The sequence below is a fragment of the Pseudopipra pipra genome, chromosome Z (assembly GCF_036250125.1).
Source record: "Pseudopipra pipra isolate bDixPip1 chromosome Z, bDixPip1.hap1, whole genome shotgun sequence".
Classification (NCBI taxonomy): Eukaryota; Metazoa; Chordata; class Aves; order Passeriformes; family Pipridae; genus Pseudopipra; species Pseudopipra pipra.
Genome location: NC_087581.1, coordinates 54,231,915 through 54,248,422, shown reverse-complemented (window position 1 = coordinate 54,248,422; position 16,508 = coordinate 54,231,915). Strand labels below are relative to the sequence as shown.

Below are 16,508 nucleotides of genomic sequence, written 5' to 3'. Positions count from 1 at the left end.
CCTCATAAAAAATTATTCATTTGCATAAGTAAAGTTCAAAAAGTGTCTTCCACTGTCCACAAAACCACATATTTAAGTAGGCCAATTTCTATCAGTAAATAAGTCAGTGGAGGTTAGCCACAAATCTTGTGTATTCACAGAGGCAGGGGAAAAATTAAAGATAAAATTTTCAAGGTTTTACAAGGGCTCTCTTGGTAGTGGCTACTACACCACGTACAGAAAAGGAAACAGTGTAGATGATTCCTGAGATTCTATCTTGTATCAGTGAATAGTGTAATGGGGACATTTTTCTTTTTGTTCAAGATAATTTTGTTAAAGATAATGTGGACCTCTCTGAAGAGGAGTACAGTGACACAGTGCAGGCTGAGGAAACTTATTGTGATTGAAACAAACATCTTGCTTTGCTGAGTGTAATATTTAGGCTCCTAGGACGCTTTCTTATGGAGCTGGACCACTCCTTAGAGTTAATGGCACCCTTTTGGTGTTTTGTTATTTTTTCAATGCCGTCATAAAATCATTAATGTTGGAAAAGACCTCTAAGATCATCGAGTTCAATTGTCAGCTCCAGTTTGTTTGCTGAGGTCTAGAGAGAAACATAATGAAACATAACCTTTCTGTGATCAAATCAGCAAAATACAAGGTATGAAACAAAATGTTTATCAGACTGCAAGGTATCTTTAGCTGTATAGAGGGGACTGTTTCTTTAATACCATGGCTAATTTACATGTAAATAGCTCCACAACTGTATTTCTCAATTATATTGAAATTATTATTATTATTATTATGACATTCAGCATGGACAACTAAATTCATATTGAACATCTCCTTGAGTGTTAACAGAGAGATAGCAATGGAGCACAGAAGAGTATGTACATCAAGAAAAGAAGGCTGAAGCAGTAGAAACCTTAATGCTTTTCCTATTGTAGATTAGATGTCATAAAGAGATACTAACAAAGCTATGTTTTGGGTTTTTTTTCTGACATGGAACTGGTGCATGTGAACTGGGAATGCTCCTCTCCTCTACCTCCTTACTGCTCTATCAGCTGTCGTTGCTCCCTCACAGAGGTCTATGCTTTTTAAAGATTGCTATCAATACAGTGGATAATAAGGGCCAAAGATTCTTTATGTAAGAGTCAGCTCTCTAACAGACACAGTGCTCAGAAATATATGATCTGTCCATAGTAAGTGGGTGTTCATGTGTCTATGCATGGGACTTATTTAAACTCCAAATACAATGTTCACATGACACTTTTCTTTCATCACACTCCTACAAAGTCTTTCTTGGTTCCTGAATATAGGTAATTGTGGACAGTGTTGCTTGATTCACTTATTTGCCTGTCAGACATTTTTCTCTTCCAAGGGCAATACACCTCCAGTGTTGCTCTAATTTTGCAAGTCTCATTCTTGCTGTCACCACAGTGTGCTCCTCAGTCCCAAGCATAGTCACTACATGTAATAGGGAGTTCAGAATCAATGTAGAATCCATATTACTGGAGTTACCAACATGCTAGGAGCCCATAGGTAGGGCCTCGACAGTTTGTAGCATTTGTCAAGGTTTGATGATCAATGATCATTGTTTCATTTGCAGCAGCAGGATTCGTGCTATATGGATCATGCTATATTACCAAAGCTTCTTAATAGTACGTGAAGAGGTACTCATAAGGTACGTGAAAAAGTAAGGGATTTTTCTGTGCTGACAGTGGAAGGATCATGGCCAGTGATCCTGCAGGATCATGCAGTGCTTTGTTTAACAACTTAAATGCTTGTCAGGGTTTATCATATTACTCTTTATGTCCAGAAACATCTTGGATTAGTCATATTGATAATTTGTAATTGTCAAGTTATTATTCAGTCATAATATTATATTCCACATGGAACTATAAGCATTATGAGAATATAAACTAAAACAATATAACAAACCCTCTCATTGCTGCAGTCTATTCTAGCTTTCTTCCTTCTAAAAGATCCTCTGTAATAATAATTTTTCTTGGTACAGTTGATACTTCTATTCTGCTTCCATTGAGGACAACTACATGGTATTTTGGTTAATACTTCTGCCAAATCTCACTGCATTGCCTCCTAGTAATGTGTAAAAGCAACTATGGTCTTCCTCTTGCATGGACAATTTATTATACTGTGTATGTATCCTCTCTGTTGCTGCTCTTTGAGGATTGCTTCACAAGGTGAATTTTCAGCAGTTAAATCACCCAATACTCAGTTCTTTTTATGAGTTCATTATGCCTGTCCAATTTTTCATGCAACATTTTATTGACTGAGTTAGCTTATGTTGTGCTTTGAGATCTTTTACTTTTGTTTCCAGAGCACTATATTCATCAAGGCCCTGTTTTTCCGTCAGCATAATAAGGGTTATAATTCATTCCTTAAGACCTTCTACTAGGTTCACAGGAAACAATTATTTCCAAATTTTCAAAGAGTCTTTTTTTGCTACTTTAGTTTAAAGTGGACTTTTCCTAATAAGGAGTTATTGAAATCTCACTTGGAAGACAATATTAACACCAAGAGAACTGGAGCATGACTTGAATGAAAAGACAGAGAGCAGAAGGATCAGGAATTCAAAAACAATATGATAGCAAACATGATAAAGGGGCTGGAGAAGCACAGTTCGTCTATTAAAGTCCTTCATGTTAAATCTTACAAAATTATAATGAGATCTTACAGTGAGATCTATCAGAATCTCAAGGTGATCCTTAGCTTTTCTTTTCTTCCTCATCAGACTCCTTGTACTTCTGTTACTGCTTCTGTTACTGCTCCCTTCCTTTCTCCCTTTTTTTCTTTCACTTATCTTTTGTGTCCCAGATGGAATAGCCTACCCTGCTTCCCCACAATCCTTTTGGCTGCCAAGTTCTCACATCTTTTCAAATACCTCCCTAAAACCCTACTTCATCAGGGAATTTTCACTCTTTATCCAAGCCAGATGCCTTTCTTGCTCTGAATATTTTCTCCATATATTCTCTTGTCTGTCTTAAGACCTGGATATCTAGTAGTCAAGATTATCAGTAATTTTCTTTCTTGAGACAGAATGAGAATTCCTTACAACTTGACTATTTTGACTGAAATAGCCTAAGGGTCTCTCTATCTCTCTGTTGCTATTCAAAAGCTTCCCTCTTTTTTAAAAAAAAATATTGTGTCAGGGGCAGGGGAAGGGCAGGGATCACCTCACGGATGGCAAGACAATGACTTTAAGGACTCCAAGTTTCTAGGACTTGGTTTTCTATATAGTATAAAATTCCTTGAAACAGACAATTTTCCAATAAGACTGCAATATCTTCTCCTTCATCCTACTTTCATGAAAATTAAAGGTGTGCCTTCAATAGTGTTAAAGGAATTTTCACTAAAAAAAATAGTCCTACTGAAATCTGTGGAGATTTTCCTCTACATTGTTTACCTAGACAACCTTCAAGGACTACATGAAAAAATATAATCGTTTCAATCCAAACATAGTAACTGCTGCTGCTATTAGTAGTCCATTTTCAGGGGCTTTGAAAGGCCATGCAACAAGTTCATTTCTCTTGTTAAAATTCTTTCTCTGTGAAATACCGACTACAACTTTGCTAACACTTTAAGCAATGTTCATAAAAAGATCAACTAATAATCTTGTGTTTCATCCCAGTAAATTTCAATGGTACTGCTTTGGCATGCAGCTGGGGCAACATGATAGTGATTCAAGCCCAGAAAGAAAGGACCTCCTTGATTACCTGTGTAATATTTGCAGAGTTTAAGTCTTCATTTATTACTGTCCAGATCACAAGTCATCATACCCATGTGCAGATGTAAGAAAGACATATAGCAGATATTTCACCATCATATGGAGACTTTAATACTATGAACATAATTACAAAGACACTTAATTTTGAAAGGACAATTCTTGTGCTCACAGAGATTGTGTTATTACTAACAGTGTGTACATTGTGGAGAGAAATCCCCTCCTGACTTCGCTCCTGAGTCAATAAACTGGCAGTTGAGGAACAAATGGGACTATATTCTGATTTTTTTTCTGGTTTGGTCACCGTCATGTACTGTGAACTAGTGTGCTCTTGTAAGGGATGCCAAAGGGTATATCTCTTTACACTGGCATCTCTTGTGAACAACTTCAGTGTGTCATCAGATTGATCCAAAGCTCAAGGCATTTGAAAAAATGGGAACTTAAAAGTGGCTTCTGGATGTTACATTTTGATCATACTGAAACATTAAAATTGACGAAACAAGACCATCGAAAGCTTTCTTTTACCTATCAAGACTGTCAAAGAGGAACTGAATCGTATATTTACAATGTTGCTGAAAACAGTATTAAAATAGGTTAGAGATTCTAAACAGAATGTATATATGCATGCAAAGGTCGAGTTGGTCCTTCTCCTATACTCCTCTATTATGCTGGGGTTTCCCTTTTTTTGCGTTATATTTCAGTCATTCTTTGCTTGGGCTTGCAGTTGCAGGTAGCATAAGTAGGGCAGGATTTGCAGTCCTGTGCTGCCAAAGGATGCTGGGAAGACAAGAGAACCAAACACCCACATAGCACACATTCAGAGGGGAGTAGCTTCAGACTAACCCTAGTGTGCTTTTAAGAGATGAATGGTTAGTGATTGGATCATACCAGACACAGGCCAAGTGTTGTCCCTTCTGGCTTAGTGTTCTGTGTGTTCATATTCTTCCAATTATAATACTGACAAAATATTAGGGACTTTAGTCTCCATATAGCAGATATAAGTCTGATGAGCTGAACACACCAGTGGTGCCTCTGTGCTACATAGTGCCAAATAGTAAACTATTGTTTATTAGTATTATTTATTAGTAAACTAGTGTAGTAGAAAAGTCTAATGAGAGGAGAAGTAGTAGGTTTTGTCAGCGAATTTTAATTTTTTTTAATGTTATACACGTTACATCTGTGTAGCATCATGAACAAATTTAATTGTCTAAGAAATACATCTGGAGAAAGATACAGAAAAGTATCTATCTGCTAACTACTCATAAGTGCTTTTGCTATGGCCACAAAAACCAGAAAATGCAAAGAGAGCTTGCCATCTAACATTTAGAAGACCACAAAAATTCAAACTGTACCTGTAAAGTAGGCAAATTTTCATAGCACTACAGAGAGCTTCAACTGAAAATAGGAATAGATCTTTCTGGACATGAACTTTTAAAATTAGTTAGCTATGTACCAGACATTAAAGATTCCTTATCACAATTAATCAAATTAAACTTTTCTATGTTATTCCTTATATTGTTAATGCAAGCAAGTACCTCTTATATAATCAGAAAACAAAAAGGCTAATGAATCATTTGGACAATAAAACATTTAAGAACTCAGATGGTCTTTTCAGATTCATTTGAAGCTGTTAGATTCTGCACCTCAAGAAGCATTACGAGTTCTTTTGTGGGATTTTGATTGTGACAGTCTTAACTTCTGTGTATTCATGGAGTCCATATTCTCCCCTAGATAAAAGAGAACCAAGAGCAATATTTATGCTAATGCTTTTTATATGAGTTTTATTCTGGATGGGATTTTCAGTGATGCTGTGCAATTGGCCATATATATATATATAACAAGTACACTGGACATATTTGGAACACAGCTGTGCAGCTAGACTGCTGCTGAAAACCTTTTGAAAAGCTACAGCAACAGTTTCCTGAGAAAAGTGGGAGAGACAGCAATTTATCTGTGCAAAAGAATGGCATTTAATTTAGAGTATTTCTAAATTGCATTTCTGTGCAGCAAATCAAGAACATATTAGATCTTCACAAGCATGCTCAACAAGTTATTTGCAAAGGTCATAAAGGTCTTCTTCTAAAGCCAAGAATTTTCTCCAGCATTAAAGAATAGACACTTCATCTCAAGCAAATGGAGGACATAATTGATCCATGATGAAAACTCTCAGACAATGAAAAAAGCTTTAATATTTGACATGTTTTAGCATGATTCACCTTTACATTTTCAATGATGAGTTGAAGCTTGTTTGTGTGCCTAGATATTTGACATCTGACACAGACAAACTAGACATAACTGATTGCTTTACAAACATAGATTTGCTACAGTATAAAGTTCTGCCGTTCTCACTGACGTTACTAGATAGGCATATAGGCAAAACAGAAGTCTCTGTTCTGTTCAGGACCCTTGTACTAGGGGAGTATGTTTACCGATTCCCTTAATTTCTGAAGAGGCATTCTGTTAGTATGTGACATTCAGTAGTTTAATTCATAATGGTATTATCATTCCAAGAATTATACAGGGAATTTAATTCTGGGGTTCAAGGAAGTGGCTTGACACTGAGTTCCTAATTATTTCAGTGCAGCTGTTTCACACATATTTCTGCCTCTCCTAAAATTGACTGCTGTATATTTACAATTTTTTTTCCAAACAGACATCTATCTGGTGATAATTCTATCCTTGTCCTTTAGCAGGAATATTTTTATTGGTCTGATAATTGTGACTTTGAACCAAAAAACTTAAATAGCACAAAAGCTTAACTCCTTCCAAATGCACTGTTATAGAAAATGGTTTTGATAGTCTCTTATTGTTTTTCTGTTATTTCTAGTGAACAAATTCAAAAAATATTTCTGCTAAAGACTGTGATTCAGAGTTGATTATGTCCAATTTTTTGGCACCCACCAAATGCAAAACAGTATTTGATAATTATGGTCTAAATTATTGCATTTTTCCATTTTGCAGTTTTCTAAAGCTCTCAGCATTGACTTGAGTCCATTTCCTTTGAAGCTAGCGGGAGCTTTGCCATAAGGAGCAGACTGTGTCCAGTGATGAGCAACTATGAAAATACTAGTCTTTATCTCTTAAAAAAATACATAAAAAGAAGCTCTGAAGCACCTCACCTACACATATATTTTTTAACTACTTCTATCATTCATTAAAATTTTTATGCATTTGTCTTAATAAAAGGAAAAGCTTACAAGTATTGATTTTTAGTTATGGCTTTAAAAATAATTTTTTTGTTCCTATATATGTGGCATTTTTAACAAAGTACAAATAAAGATAAAACAGGACATGATTCAAGTGGAAACTGGACTAAAACTTAGAGGTTTGAAAAAATTTGATTAGTTTATGATTTTTGTATAATACTCCACTTCTATTTTGGGAAAAAAACAAAGGTCTAAAGACTACAGAGGACTGTTTTCATCATAACTTTTGACCAAGCTGGCATGTACTGTAAAAACATTGCTGAAGGCTTTAACTGCAAACTCTTGTTTAAATCTAGGATTTTGAAAAGTCTCTTCTTTTCCAAAGCCTTGCATTTGAAGGGGATATCACAAACTACACACATATATATCTTCATGCAAATGACAGTTTCTCTATACATACAAAAACTGTAAACCAAAACCAAACTGGTCAGTTTTGCTCATCAGTAGATTGCAAGCTTCTAAAGCCAGTAATTTTGAAAAAGGGTGTATCTTAACAATTTTCTTATTTGTGGAGGAATTGTTTGGTTGATATTGCCTCTGACAACCCGAAGCCTCTAAATACTAGCCTAATGTGACAAAATCTCAAACTGGACATCCTAGTTATGCATATTTAAAGTTGGGGTTTGGAATTTCGTTTTGTCGTTCCTGTGAATCTACATTTTTTAAAGTATTTACTTACATTTCTCGTCCATTTCCTGACATCTTAAAACCTCCAAAAGGACACTGAGCAGACACTGCACTATAACAATTAACCCTGGAAGAACAGAAAAATTACTTTTGATAGTGTGAAGAAACTTTTTTCACTTCTGCAAAATCAATGTTTTTTCTGTCAACTGTAAGAAACCTATGGTGATAGTCACAAACTAGAACTAAGTAATATATTTGCAAAAATAAATGTAGTTTAAGGTTCAGAGAAATTAAGCATTAAAATCAACTACAGTTATAATACTCATGAAGGGTCTTCAAGCAGAGTGACCATCATACCTTTCTCTGGTAGCCTCAATAAAGCTCCTAACTCGTACATCATCTCTCAAACAAAACACTAGCCAAAGCTAAGTCTTCTGCAGGTCCACTTCTTATTGATAAACTCATGACAGCTTCAGTACATGTTTAGGAAGTTTTATTTGATTCTACTCAGTTAAACCATGTTCTGTATTGTAGTTGAGAACAAGATACAATGAGTAAGAAAGGAACTTCAAAGGGGAATTTGTAAGTATGAAGAATTTTGGCAGAATGTGCATCCCACTTCCTGACTGAGAAGCTCTTTTTGTCATACAACCTTGTCAAATCAAATATTCTCTATTTACATATTTTATAATCTCTTCTGCCAGTCTGCTGGTTTCAACAGAAGAGATTCTGTTTATAGTTAAGGATTCCTAGACTACCAATCATGTAAGAGCAAAACCCAAAGATTCTACCTCTGTTTGAAACTTTCTTCCATATAAAGAATAACAACTCCTAAGTCAAAACTGTTAACTTATTTTTAGAAAGTATCTGGTTTTAGGTCACAGGACCGGGGCAAGAATTTTTGCTCGTTGCAAGTGCTTTCAGATAAAATGTAAATTGGACACAGGTTTTGCATTCAAGTAAAACTGGTTGTTCTCCTTCTGATGCATTGAAATAATTGTAGGGAAAAGCAGGTCTTTGTCAGTGATAGTGTCTAGACTCTGTCTGCTATGCCTCCAAGCTTTCACTCTTGTATCTCTTATCCTTTTATTTTCCAGCTCTATGTAGGTTGCCTCTTCTTTTCCATTGCTGGAAACAGTTGGCCTTGTAGCAGTTCTCCCTCAGCTTGTGTTTCCTTCCTTTGTTCAATCACATTTTATCAATTTTTTCCATTACAGATGGATGTTCTGCCCAGGCTAATGGCCACAGAACTTCAGATAACTAATTTCTTTACACAATACTGGAAACGATCCCCATAAATTATGTATTCACAGAATCACAGAATATACTGAGTTGGAAGGGACCCACAAGGATAATCGAGTCCAACTCCTGGCCCTGCACAGAACCATCCCCAAGAGTCACATTATGTGCCTGAGAGCATTGTCCAAATACTTCTTGAACTTGCAGTCTTGGTGTTGTGACCACTTCCCCAGAAAGCCTATTCCAGTGCCCAACCATCCTCTGGATGAAGAACCTTTTTCTAATATGCAACCTAAATCTACTCTGACCAACTTCAGGCCATTCCCTCAGGTCTGTCACTGGTCACCACAGAGAAGAGATCAGTGCCTGCCCCTCCTCTTCCCCTCATGAGGAAGTTGTAGACTGCAATAAGGTCTCCCATCAGTCTCCTCTTCTCCAGGCTGCACAGATCAAGTGACCTCAGCCACTCCTCATACGACTTCCCCTCAAGGCCCTTCACCACCTTTGCTCCCTTCCTTTGCATGCTCTCTATTATTTTATCCCCAGATCCTGAACGTAAAGAAAGAGGGGACTCTCACTGCATTTTTTTGTTGTTTCCTTTCCTTTTTAGCAAGTCAATTTCCTTTTTTAGACTAAGTTTACAGGTCAATTGTGTGAAGACTTTCAAGACGTAAGTATTTAATAGCACATTAAGTAGGGAAAGGTGAGGGGAGGAGATACAGAGGAGGATGACAATGATCCACCTCTACAAAGATGACAAGGAATAAATATAAAAATATACTACCCAAAAAAGTGTGAAAATGTCCTACAATCAGTGCCATTAACACCTGCAGATCTAAAGGAAGAATTTAGAAAAGCATGACTTACCATACTGTTCCAGCCTGAAGAGCAGCTGCAAACGTCAATGCTTTATCAATGTCTTTGGTAAAAACTGCTGCTGCTAAACCATACGTAGTATTATTTGCTCTCTTGATTACTTCATCTATAGTTTTAAACTTCATGATTTGTTGAACAGGTCCAAATATCTGTATCAAACACATGTAAGCTTTTAAAGTGGACTAGAATAACTTACTATTTTAAGTAATTTATATTTATTAAATTTACATCTATTAGATGGTTTTGTTCCTGAATTCATTCAGCCAAGACTGTATATTTCCGGAAAAATTTCTAAAAAATACTGTAAATTCACATAAAGATTTTTGAAATATGATGTAAATCAAGATAGCCTATCATAAAATGATTAATAAAACAATAAATAAATAAATTATGAAAACAAATAACAAGGATAAAAAGACTCCCACCATAAAGGTAGCTAACATGGTGTCACACTCTGCTAGATATTTATATTGGTTACCAACAAATGGGTATTTTCTTGGCAAACTCTAGTTTTAAAGCTGAGAAAGACATGCAATTTTTCTTCACCTAAATTTTCTATTAGATTTTTATCTCTGTAGGTAGCTGCACAATTGGGAATGTACTCCAAGTGGAACAACTAATTCTGCTTTCCATATGGGTGTTAGGTGAGAAAATAGTCCTTCAGGTTCCGCTTTCCTGCTACCATCACTTGGTGTTCTCAGCCAGAGGTGCTCATGCCCACCACAATATGCCAAGACTGTGTAGTGTGGGGGGACATTACTACATCCAATTACTTCTATTCCAACAGACTGTGAGCTTTCTACCTGACTGAGTTTTAATGTTAGTTTCTAACTAGTGTTGCAATTGTTGATTTACATAGGTCAGAAAATCACTGAACATTCCCCTACTATTCAAACTGTGAGCTTCAAAACTTGGATATTCTTTAAATTGTCTTGGCTATCTGGGGTTTCATTTTTCCTTACATTTAAAATAATGTGAGAAGCAGTCATTTTACTGCTGACCAAAGAGAAACTAATAGAGGAGCAAAAAACCCCATAACTCTGTGTGGTTTCTTACCTGACTCCTGGATGGCAGAAACAATCCAAATTCTGTCTCATAGAGCTCTCTCCTGTTTTACAGCTTTCTCCTTGTCACAATTAACTCTAGCTGTTGTGGTGTTCATTTTAACTAGGGCTGTTGACTCTTGGTGGATGTAGTAGCTATGTTCATCAGACTGCATCAGCAGTATTGTTGGCTTTGTAAAGCAACAGTTAGGAGGATTTTGAAGGACCTTTTTTTATGAAGAAGTATAATGGACACCAATTGCAGCCCAGTTGTAGCAGTTATTAATCAAGATGAATATAAAAAAACACAGAGAAGAGGTCATGACTGGACTTTGAGGCTGTGTTTACAGAGCTAGCTGACATAGCAGCTCTGCACTCCTCTCTGCTGTTCCTTTCAGACTTTCACTGATGCCCTGGCACTGTCACCTCAGTTGGGTCAGTAAAAGATTCTTCCGTCATGTGTAGACACACTTGCAAACTGATCTAAGTTAAATAACTCCACAGAGGCAAAACTCTGATGTACAGTAATTGCCACCAACAACAGGCATGTGGAAGCACAAATCAACTAGTTTCTCATATTGCAAAATAGCTGCCTGGTGCATGTTGTGTCCAAAAGCTAAATTAAGTGGTTCCCTAGGCAGTGTAAATTGTTCACAAGCTGTGCCTCCACTGTTTGCTTCTCTGTTACTGGTCACTGCGATGCTGGTATGTGACACATAGGCAGTATGGGCTGATGTTAATAATCCAAACCTCAGAATTTATCTGCTTCCACTCTAAATAGGAGACTTTGTTGGCAGGCCAGTCTCATACTCCTCTCCTCACCACAACCAAGTTGGTGAAATGGGCATCAGAAACCAACAAAGGCACTTTAAACACCACCCAGATGGAACAGCAGACTTATTGAGAGCATTTTTATGTCATTGCTTGACCTTCTAAATGAGTATTTTGTACAGACATTTAGATAGACAACCTTCAGTGAGAGAACAGATAGCTAAAAATTTATTTACCTCTTCTTTGGCGATGCGCATATCATCAGTAACATTAGAAAAAACTGTGGGCTGGATGAAGTAACCCTTGTCTCCCCATGGACCTCCCCCACATTCCAGTTTGGCTCCTTCTTTTTTCCCACTCTCGATTAGCTCCAGGATTTTTTTATACTGCTCCTTGTCAATCTAAATGAAAAGATATTTCAGGGATGAAAACAGCACACACTGATAACAGTTGGTCTTCTAACTCACTAATCTAAACTTAACAACGTTCCAACTTTGTTCAATTACATGTGTTGAAGTGGAACAGGTAGTGAGCACTGCTAATATTCTTGTCACTAACTTCTCAAAAATTTGCAGGCTTTTCTCAAATAGACCAATAATCAGAAATTTTGACATACAAGAATGAGGTTTAGAGGGACAAAATTAATGTGCCTTATACTTCTCAGTACTCTTGCCAACCAGAAATGGTTCATCAAATCAAAAATTGCTGGGCTTGACTCTGAAAAAATAATGGAGGGTTTGATCTAGCCAGCAAAACCCTTCTGTCCTTCATCAGGTCTGGTAGATTGGCCATACTGCTTTCCTAAAATATTAGAGGAAGTTAAAAAACAACTATTAAATATAATTTAATTTTAATGTTATTTTTTAATTCATTCTGATTTATTAATGGAATAAAGACAAATACACTTGTCATTTGAGAAACAGAGATGACAAATTGTTTACGATATGAAGCCAATCTCTAACCTTCCATTCACTCAGGCTTACCAACAAATTCAATATATGCCAAGTATATTGCAGTTTAGTTCTATAGTTTGGCAAAATGCAGGGCCTTAGTCTGGAAAAGAAGTTTATGGTGACAGTACAACAAGTGCTTATATTTCTCTAACTCCTTCTAGTTTGCTGTGACAAAATGGATAAAAACAAATAGTGTAAATGGGGACTAGAAATAGATAACACATTGTTTTCTCTCCTCCAAGGTCCAAATCCACCAATTACCCTTCAGGCCTGAAGGGAAGTTGTGCACAAGATAACATATATGTCAAAATAACCTTAATGATAAAGCTTGTTTGGTAAATGCCTCTAACATTCTCTTTTTCTTTTCTTTCTTTGCTCCATTTTCATGATTCTTTCCTTCATTATTTCAGACTTTGGTCCTTCAAGTACTAGCTCACGAAGATACTGATATTACTTCCAGAGTGACTCTTGCACAGATTATTCTTCTCTGTGATCATACACATCAGTTAGCAGAGCAGAGTAGGTGTGTATTTTATTCTCTTATTTGTGCAATAAAAATGTTGAGTTTCAGTCTGAGCAACAAGTTTTACTATGGTCTTAAAACACAACAATATTTTCAAAGGTTCTGGGGAATTCTGGACACGTATTAGACTAAACAGCTATTTAAATAAAGCTGTGATAAATTTTATAGCTATAAGGATATGGATTTATAAGAAGATGACTTTTAGTTCACTCCACTCTCTGTCATTTTACTTTCAAAGAAATGTTTGCCTTACTGGATGCTGAAGACATAAAATTTCTGCTACCCTGGTGGCCACATAAACATCTTGGAGAGAAAACAAGGTTTATATGATACAGCTCATGTTGTCAGTCCTTCCTTTGTTATTATCATCATTATTTTTCTTAATAATGCGTATATAGGATCTTTTGAATTCCAATAGGGCTTTTGACTCTGCTTTGGTGTCCAACATGCACAGTGTTACCCAAACTTGCTGTCTAGGGCAGGTGCGGCCCCAGAGGGCCTGTGAACTGGACAACAAGTATGTCTTTTTCTCTATGGCAAGACATCACAGTGAATAGGCCTGATACAGGCTATCAGATTTTGTTTCTAGGAACAATCAGTCAAAGCACAAGCAATTTGAAGACAAAGAGAGATATTTAACATAACTACCACAAAAGAAACTACACCCAAACCACAATTTTAGATTAAAAGGGGTCATACCAGTTCTAAAAGCAGTAACTTTGCTAATCTGTAAAATTGTTAAGTTTCTGCTAAAGTTTGCTAAGAAGAAAAATAAGTCAATAATGGCAAATGACGAAACTAGAGGAGAAAAAAAATCTTTCTGTTCTTTAAAATATTTTCATTATTGCTTTTTCACATTTAACCTTCCTTATTTTTTTAGTAGAAGTTTACTTACATTTCTCATTCAAATTGTTAGTATGAATTTCAAACTCAGTAAAGCCACAATAACCTGATAGAAGATCTCTCTTAATTTTATATTAGCTGTACAACAGACACTTGGAATTCACTTGTTTGAACCTTCCTGCCCTTGGCCTTTTAAAAATTTATTCAGATGAATCTATTATCTTGTATCAAAACATGGGAAAACATTGCAGGAAAATAAAATAGTATCCTTCCTTAATATTTTTAAATTTCCCAAATCTTGTGTGGCTTGGAATGTGTTTTTTTCCAGTTTACTTGGTGTCTTTTATTACATAAAATGACTGTGATAACCAATGAAGAACACGTTATACTATCAAATGTATGGGAATTGCTTTGTCTCCAACTTTTTCCTTTCTATAAAACAGTTCTTTTATTCTGTGATAATCAAATGTAACATAATAGCTCTGCCTGCAGTATAAGCTGATATGGAAATAAGATTAGATGAAAACTAATTTAACAATGGTCTGATGCGATCCATTGAATTCACAGCATTGTGATAACTATAGTTATTAATATTGCATTTTAGCATTCATTTGATGGGGAAACTACTGGCATAACCTTTTAACAAAAGCAGGAAAAAATAATAAACTGTTGTATTTAAATTGTGTAATATTCTAAAACTGAGAGCAGTTTAATGAAGCTCTAGCACCTTGAAAAAGGGGAAAAGACACTAAAAGTCTTATTTCCTCAAGCTAGTCACTTACAGTGGCACTATTTGAATATGTAGTTAGCAACCTCTAACATGACATGGGTGATTGTAATGCACTTTTACAGCTGATGCACTGGAGGTTTCTCAGAGCACTTATATTTTTTATAATTGTTCTCCTCACTAATAAAAGGAAGTAGAAAAGAGGAGACCTCACCCTTTGGCTTATGATAGTGTTGTAAACAACAATCTCTCCAGTTTCTTCCTCCTCGTCCTCTAGACTATCCACTAGAAAACCATACTTAGCCTTGAAAGTACTGCAACAATAGGTTTATAAGCACATTAAATTGCGATGTTGTGACATAATTATGGTGGAAACATGTAACATTACTTACTTGAGGGCCTTGCTGTACATTAGGCAACAGAGGATTCCCAAGAGTATACTTCTTTGCTCTTTCAATGCTTCGGCGAACAAACTCATCATAAATAGGCTCTTCCACAAAAATCCTAGATCCTGCTATGCAACACTGTCCCTGGTGATAGAACACACCAATATGTGCAAATTCCACCGCGGTGTCCACTGCAAAGAAATGCAGAGTTCATCAGATCATAAACACAAATTGTCACATCATAAATTCTTTACTAAGCTTTGTCACTGCATCTCATTTCCCTTTTTAGCACTTTTTATTTTTATGATCCTTTAAACCATGTACTTATGTCTGAACTACTCTTATCAAGAGCAGCATCATACACCTAGTTAAACACACGTTAAGCTGTTCTAGGTGAAATGTAGATCCAACGTTATTTGCTGTGTCAGCAGTAGCAAGAGGAGTATTTAGCTAGAGATTTAATAAACCTACCAAAAGTATAAATCTACTTTTGGTTCTGCATTCATATTGCATTAGCATGATCATTACATTAAGGGTGGACAGGTTGTCAGAGATCCATACCTATTCAGGAGCCATCAGGTTTTGGTGGCAATCTAACTTAAAACTACGGCATGACCAGAAAACATTAAAAATTACTCAAATAATTGAAATTAAAAATTACTTGAAACAATTTACTGACAGAGAAAAGAAAAAGATAATTAAATTTGCAATAGTAGTAGTTTATATAATAAAATTGCTACTAACAGTCTGCATCTGCAAATATAATGTTAGGACTTTTTCCTCCAAGTTCCAAGGTAACTCTCTTCAGATTGCTCTTTCCGGCTGCCTCTTTAATCAGTTTGCCAACCTAGAAGGTAGGGAGAGGACAGTTTCATCTCAAAAAAGTTATAATGACCTCAAAAACTTCTCTGACTTCCTCAGAAGTGAAAATCAATCCACAGTTATCTACTATCCCAGCAACAAAATGAAAAATAAATTAAAAAAAAATTGAAGAAAGAGTCAGGGTGCAGGTGACTTGTAGCCTATGAATCTGAACTGTTTTCTAGAATAGTTTCCCCCTGTATACATTCATACTGTTGCCTAAAGATCAAGGAGAAAAAACTCACAAGGCAAATTTAGTATAGGTAAGATATCGAGCAGGTCTTTACTGAAGGCATTCTGGTGCAAGGCGTACAAAAGTGCTCACACCCATGTCCAGGGATTCCACAACTTATGGTCTGATCCAAGAACTATCTACCCCCAGATCCTCCCCAAACCTGCCCCCCTGGCATGCCTCCCCAGAAACTGAGTTGGACATCCTAAGACCCCTTTCTTCCTCATCTTCCTCTTCTTCACAGCATGTACTGTCTTTGGAGCTTCTCTGACATTCCAGGGTTGAAGGTTGCTTTGACTATGATGCTTCCTTGTTGTTCAGGCCTGAGGTGCATATGCGCTTAAACAGAATGTGTTTACTATAGTCCTGCCTTGAAAGGAGCCTAAACAAGCCTAAAAAATTTAGAAAATTCTGTATGAAATAGGGGAATAGGGTTTGGTGAGTGTTAACTACTATTCTAAAGGGCGACAGACTACACAGCAACATTAAAATCTACA

At 36.2% G+C, this 16,508-nt stretch overlaps 1 protein-coding gene across 1 annotated transcript in view; it reads right to left on the bottom strand.

Annotated features, from left to right (window-relative positions):
- Positions 1-4,894: 4,894 nt before the first annotated feature.
- The window catches only part of ALDH1A1 (aldehyde dehydrogenase 1 family member A1), a 32,992-nt gene continuing 21,378 nt past the window's right edge, over positions 4,895-16,508 (bottom strand). The window contains exons 8-13 of the mRNA XM_064643022.1: positions 15,663-15,765; positions 14,925-15,109; positions 11,723-11,887; positions 9,664-9,821; positions 7,610-7,684; positions 4,895-5,451 (exon numbers count right to left, since the gene is read on the bottom strand). Coding sequence (XP_064499092.1) covers positions 5,379-5,451; positions 7,610-7,684; positions 9,664-9,821; positions 11,723-11,887; positions 14,925-15,109; positions 15,663-15,765 — 759 coding nt within the window. The 3' untranslated portion in view covers positions 4,895-5,378. The remainder of the gene's footprint in view (positions 5,452-7,609; positions 7,685-9,663; positions 9,822-11,722; positions 11,888-14,924; positions 15,110-15,662; positions 15,766-16,508) is intronic.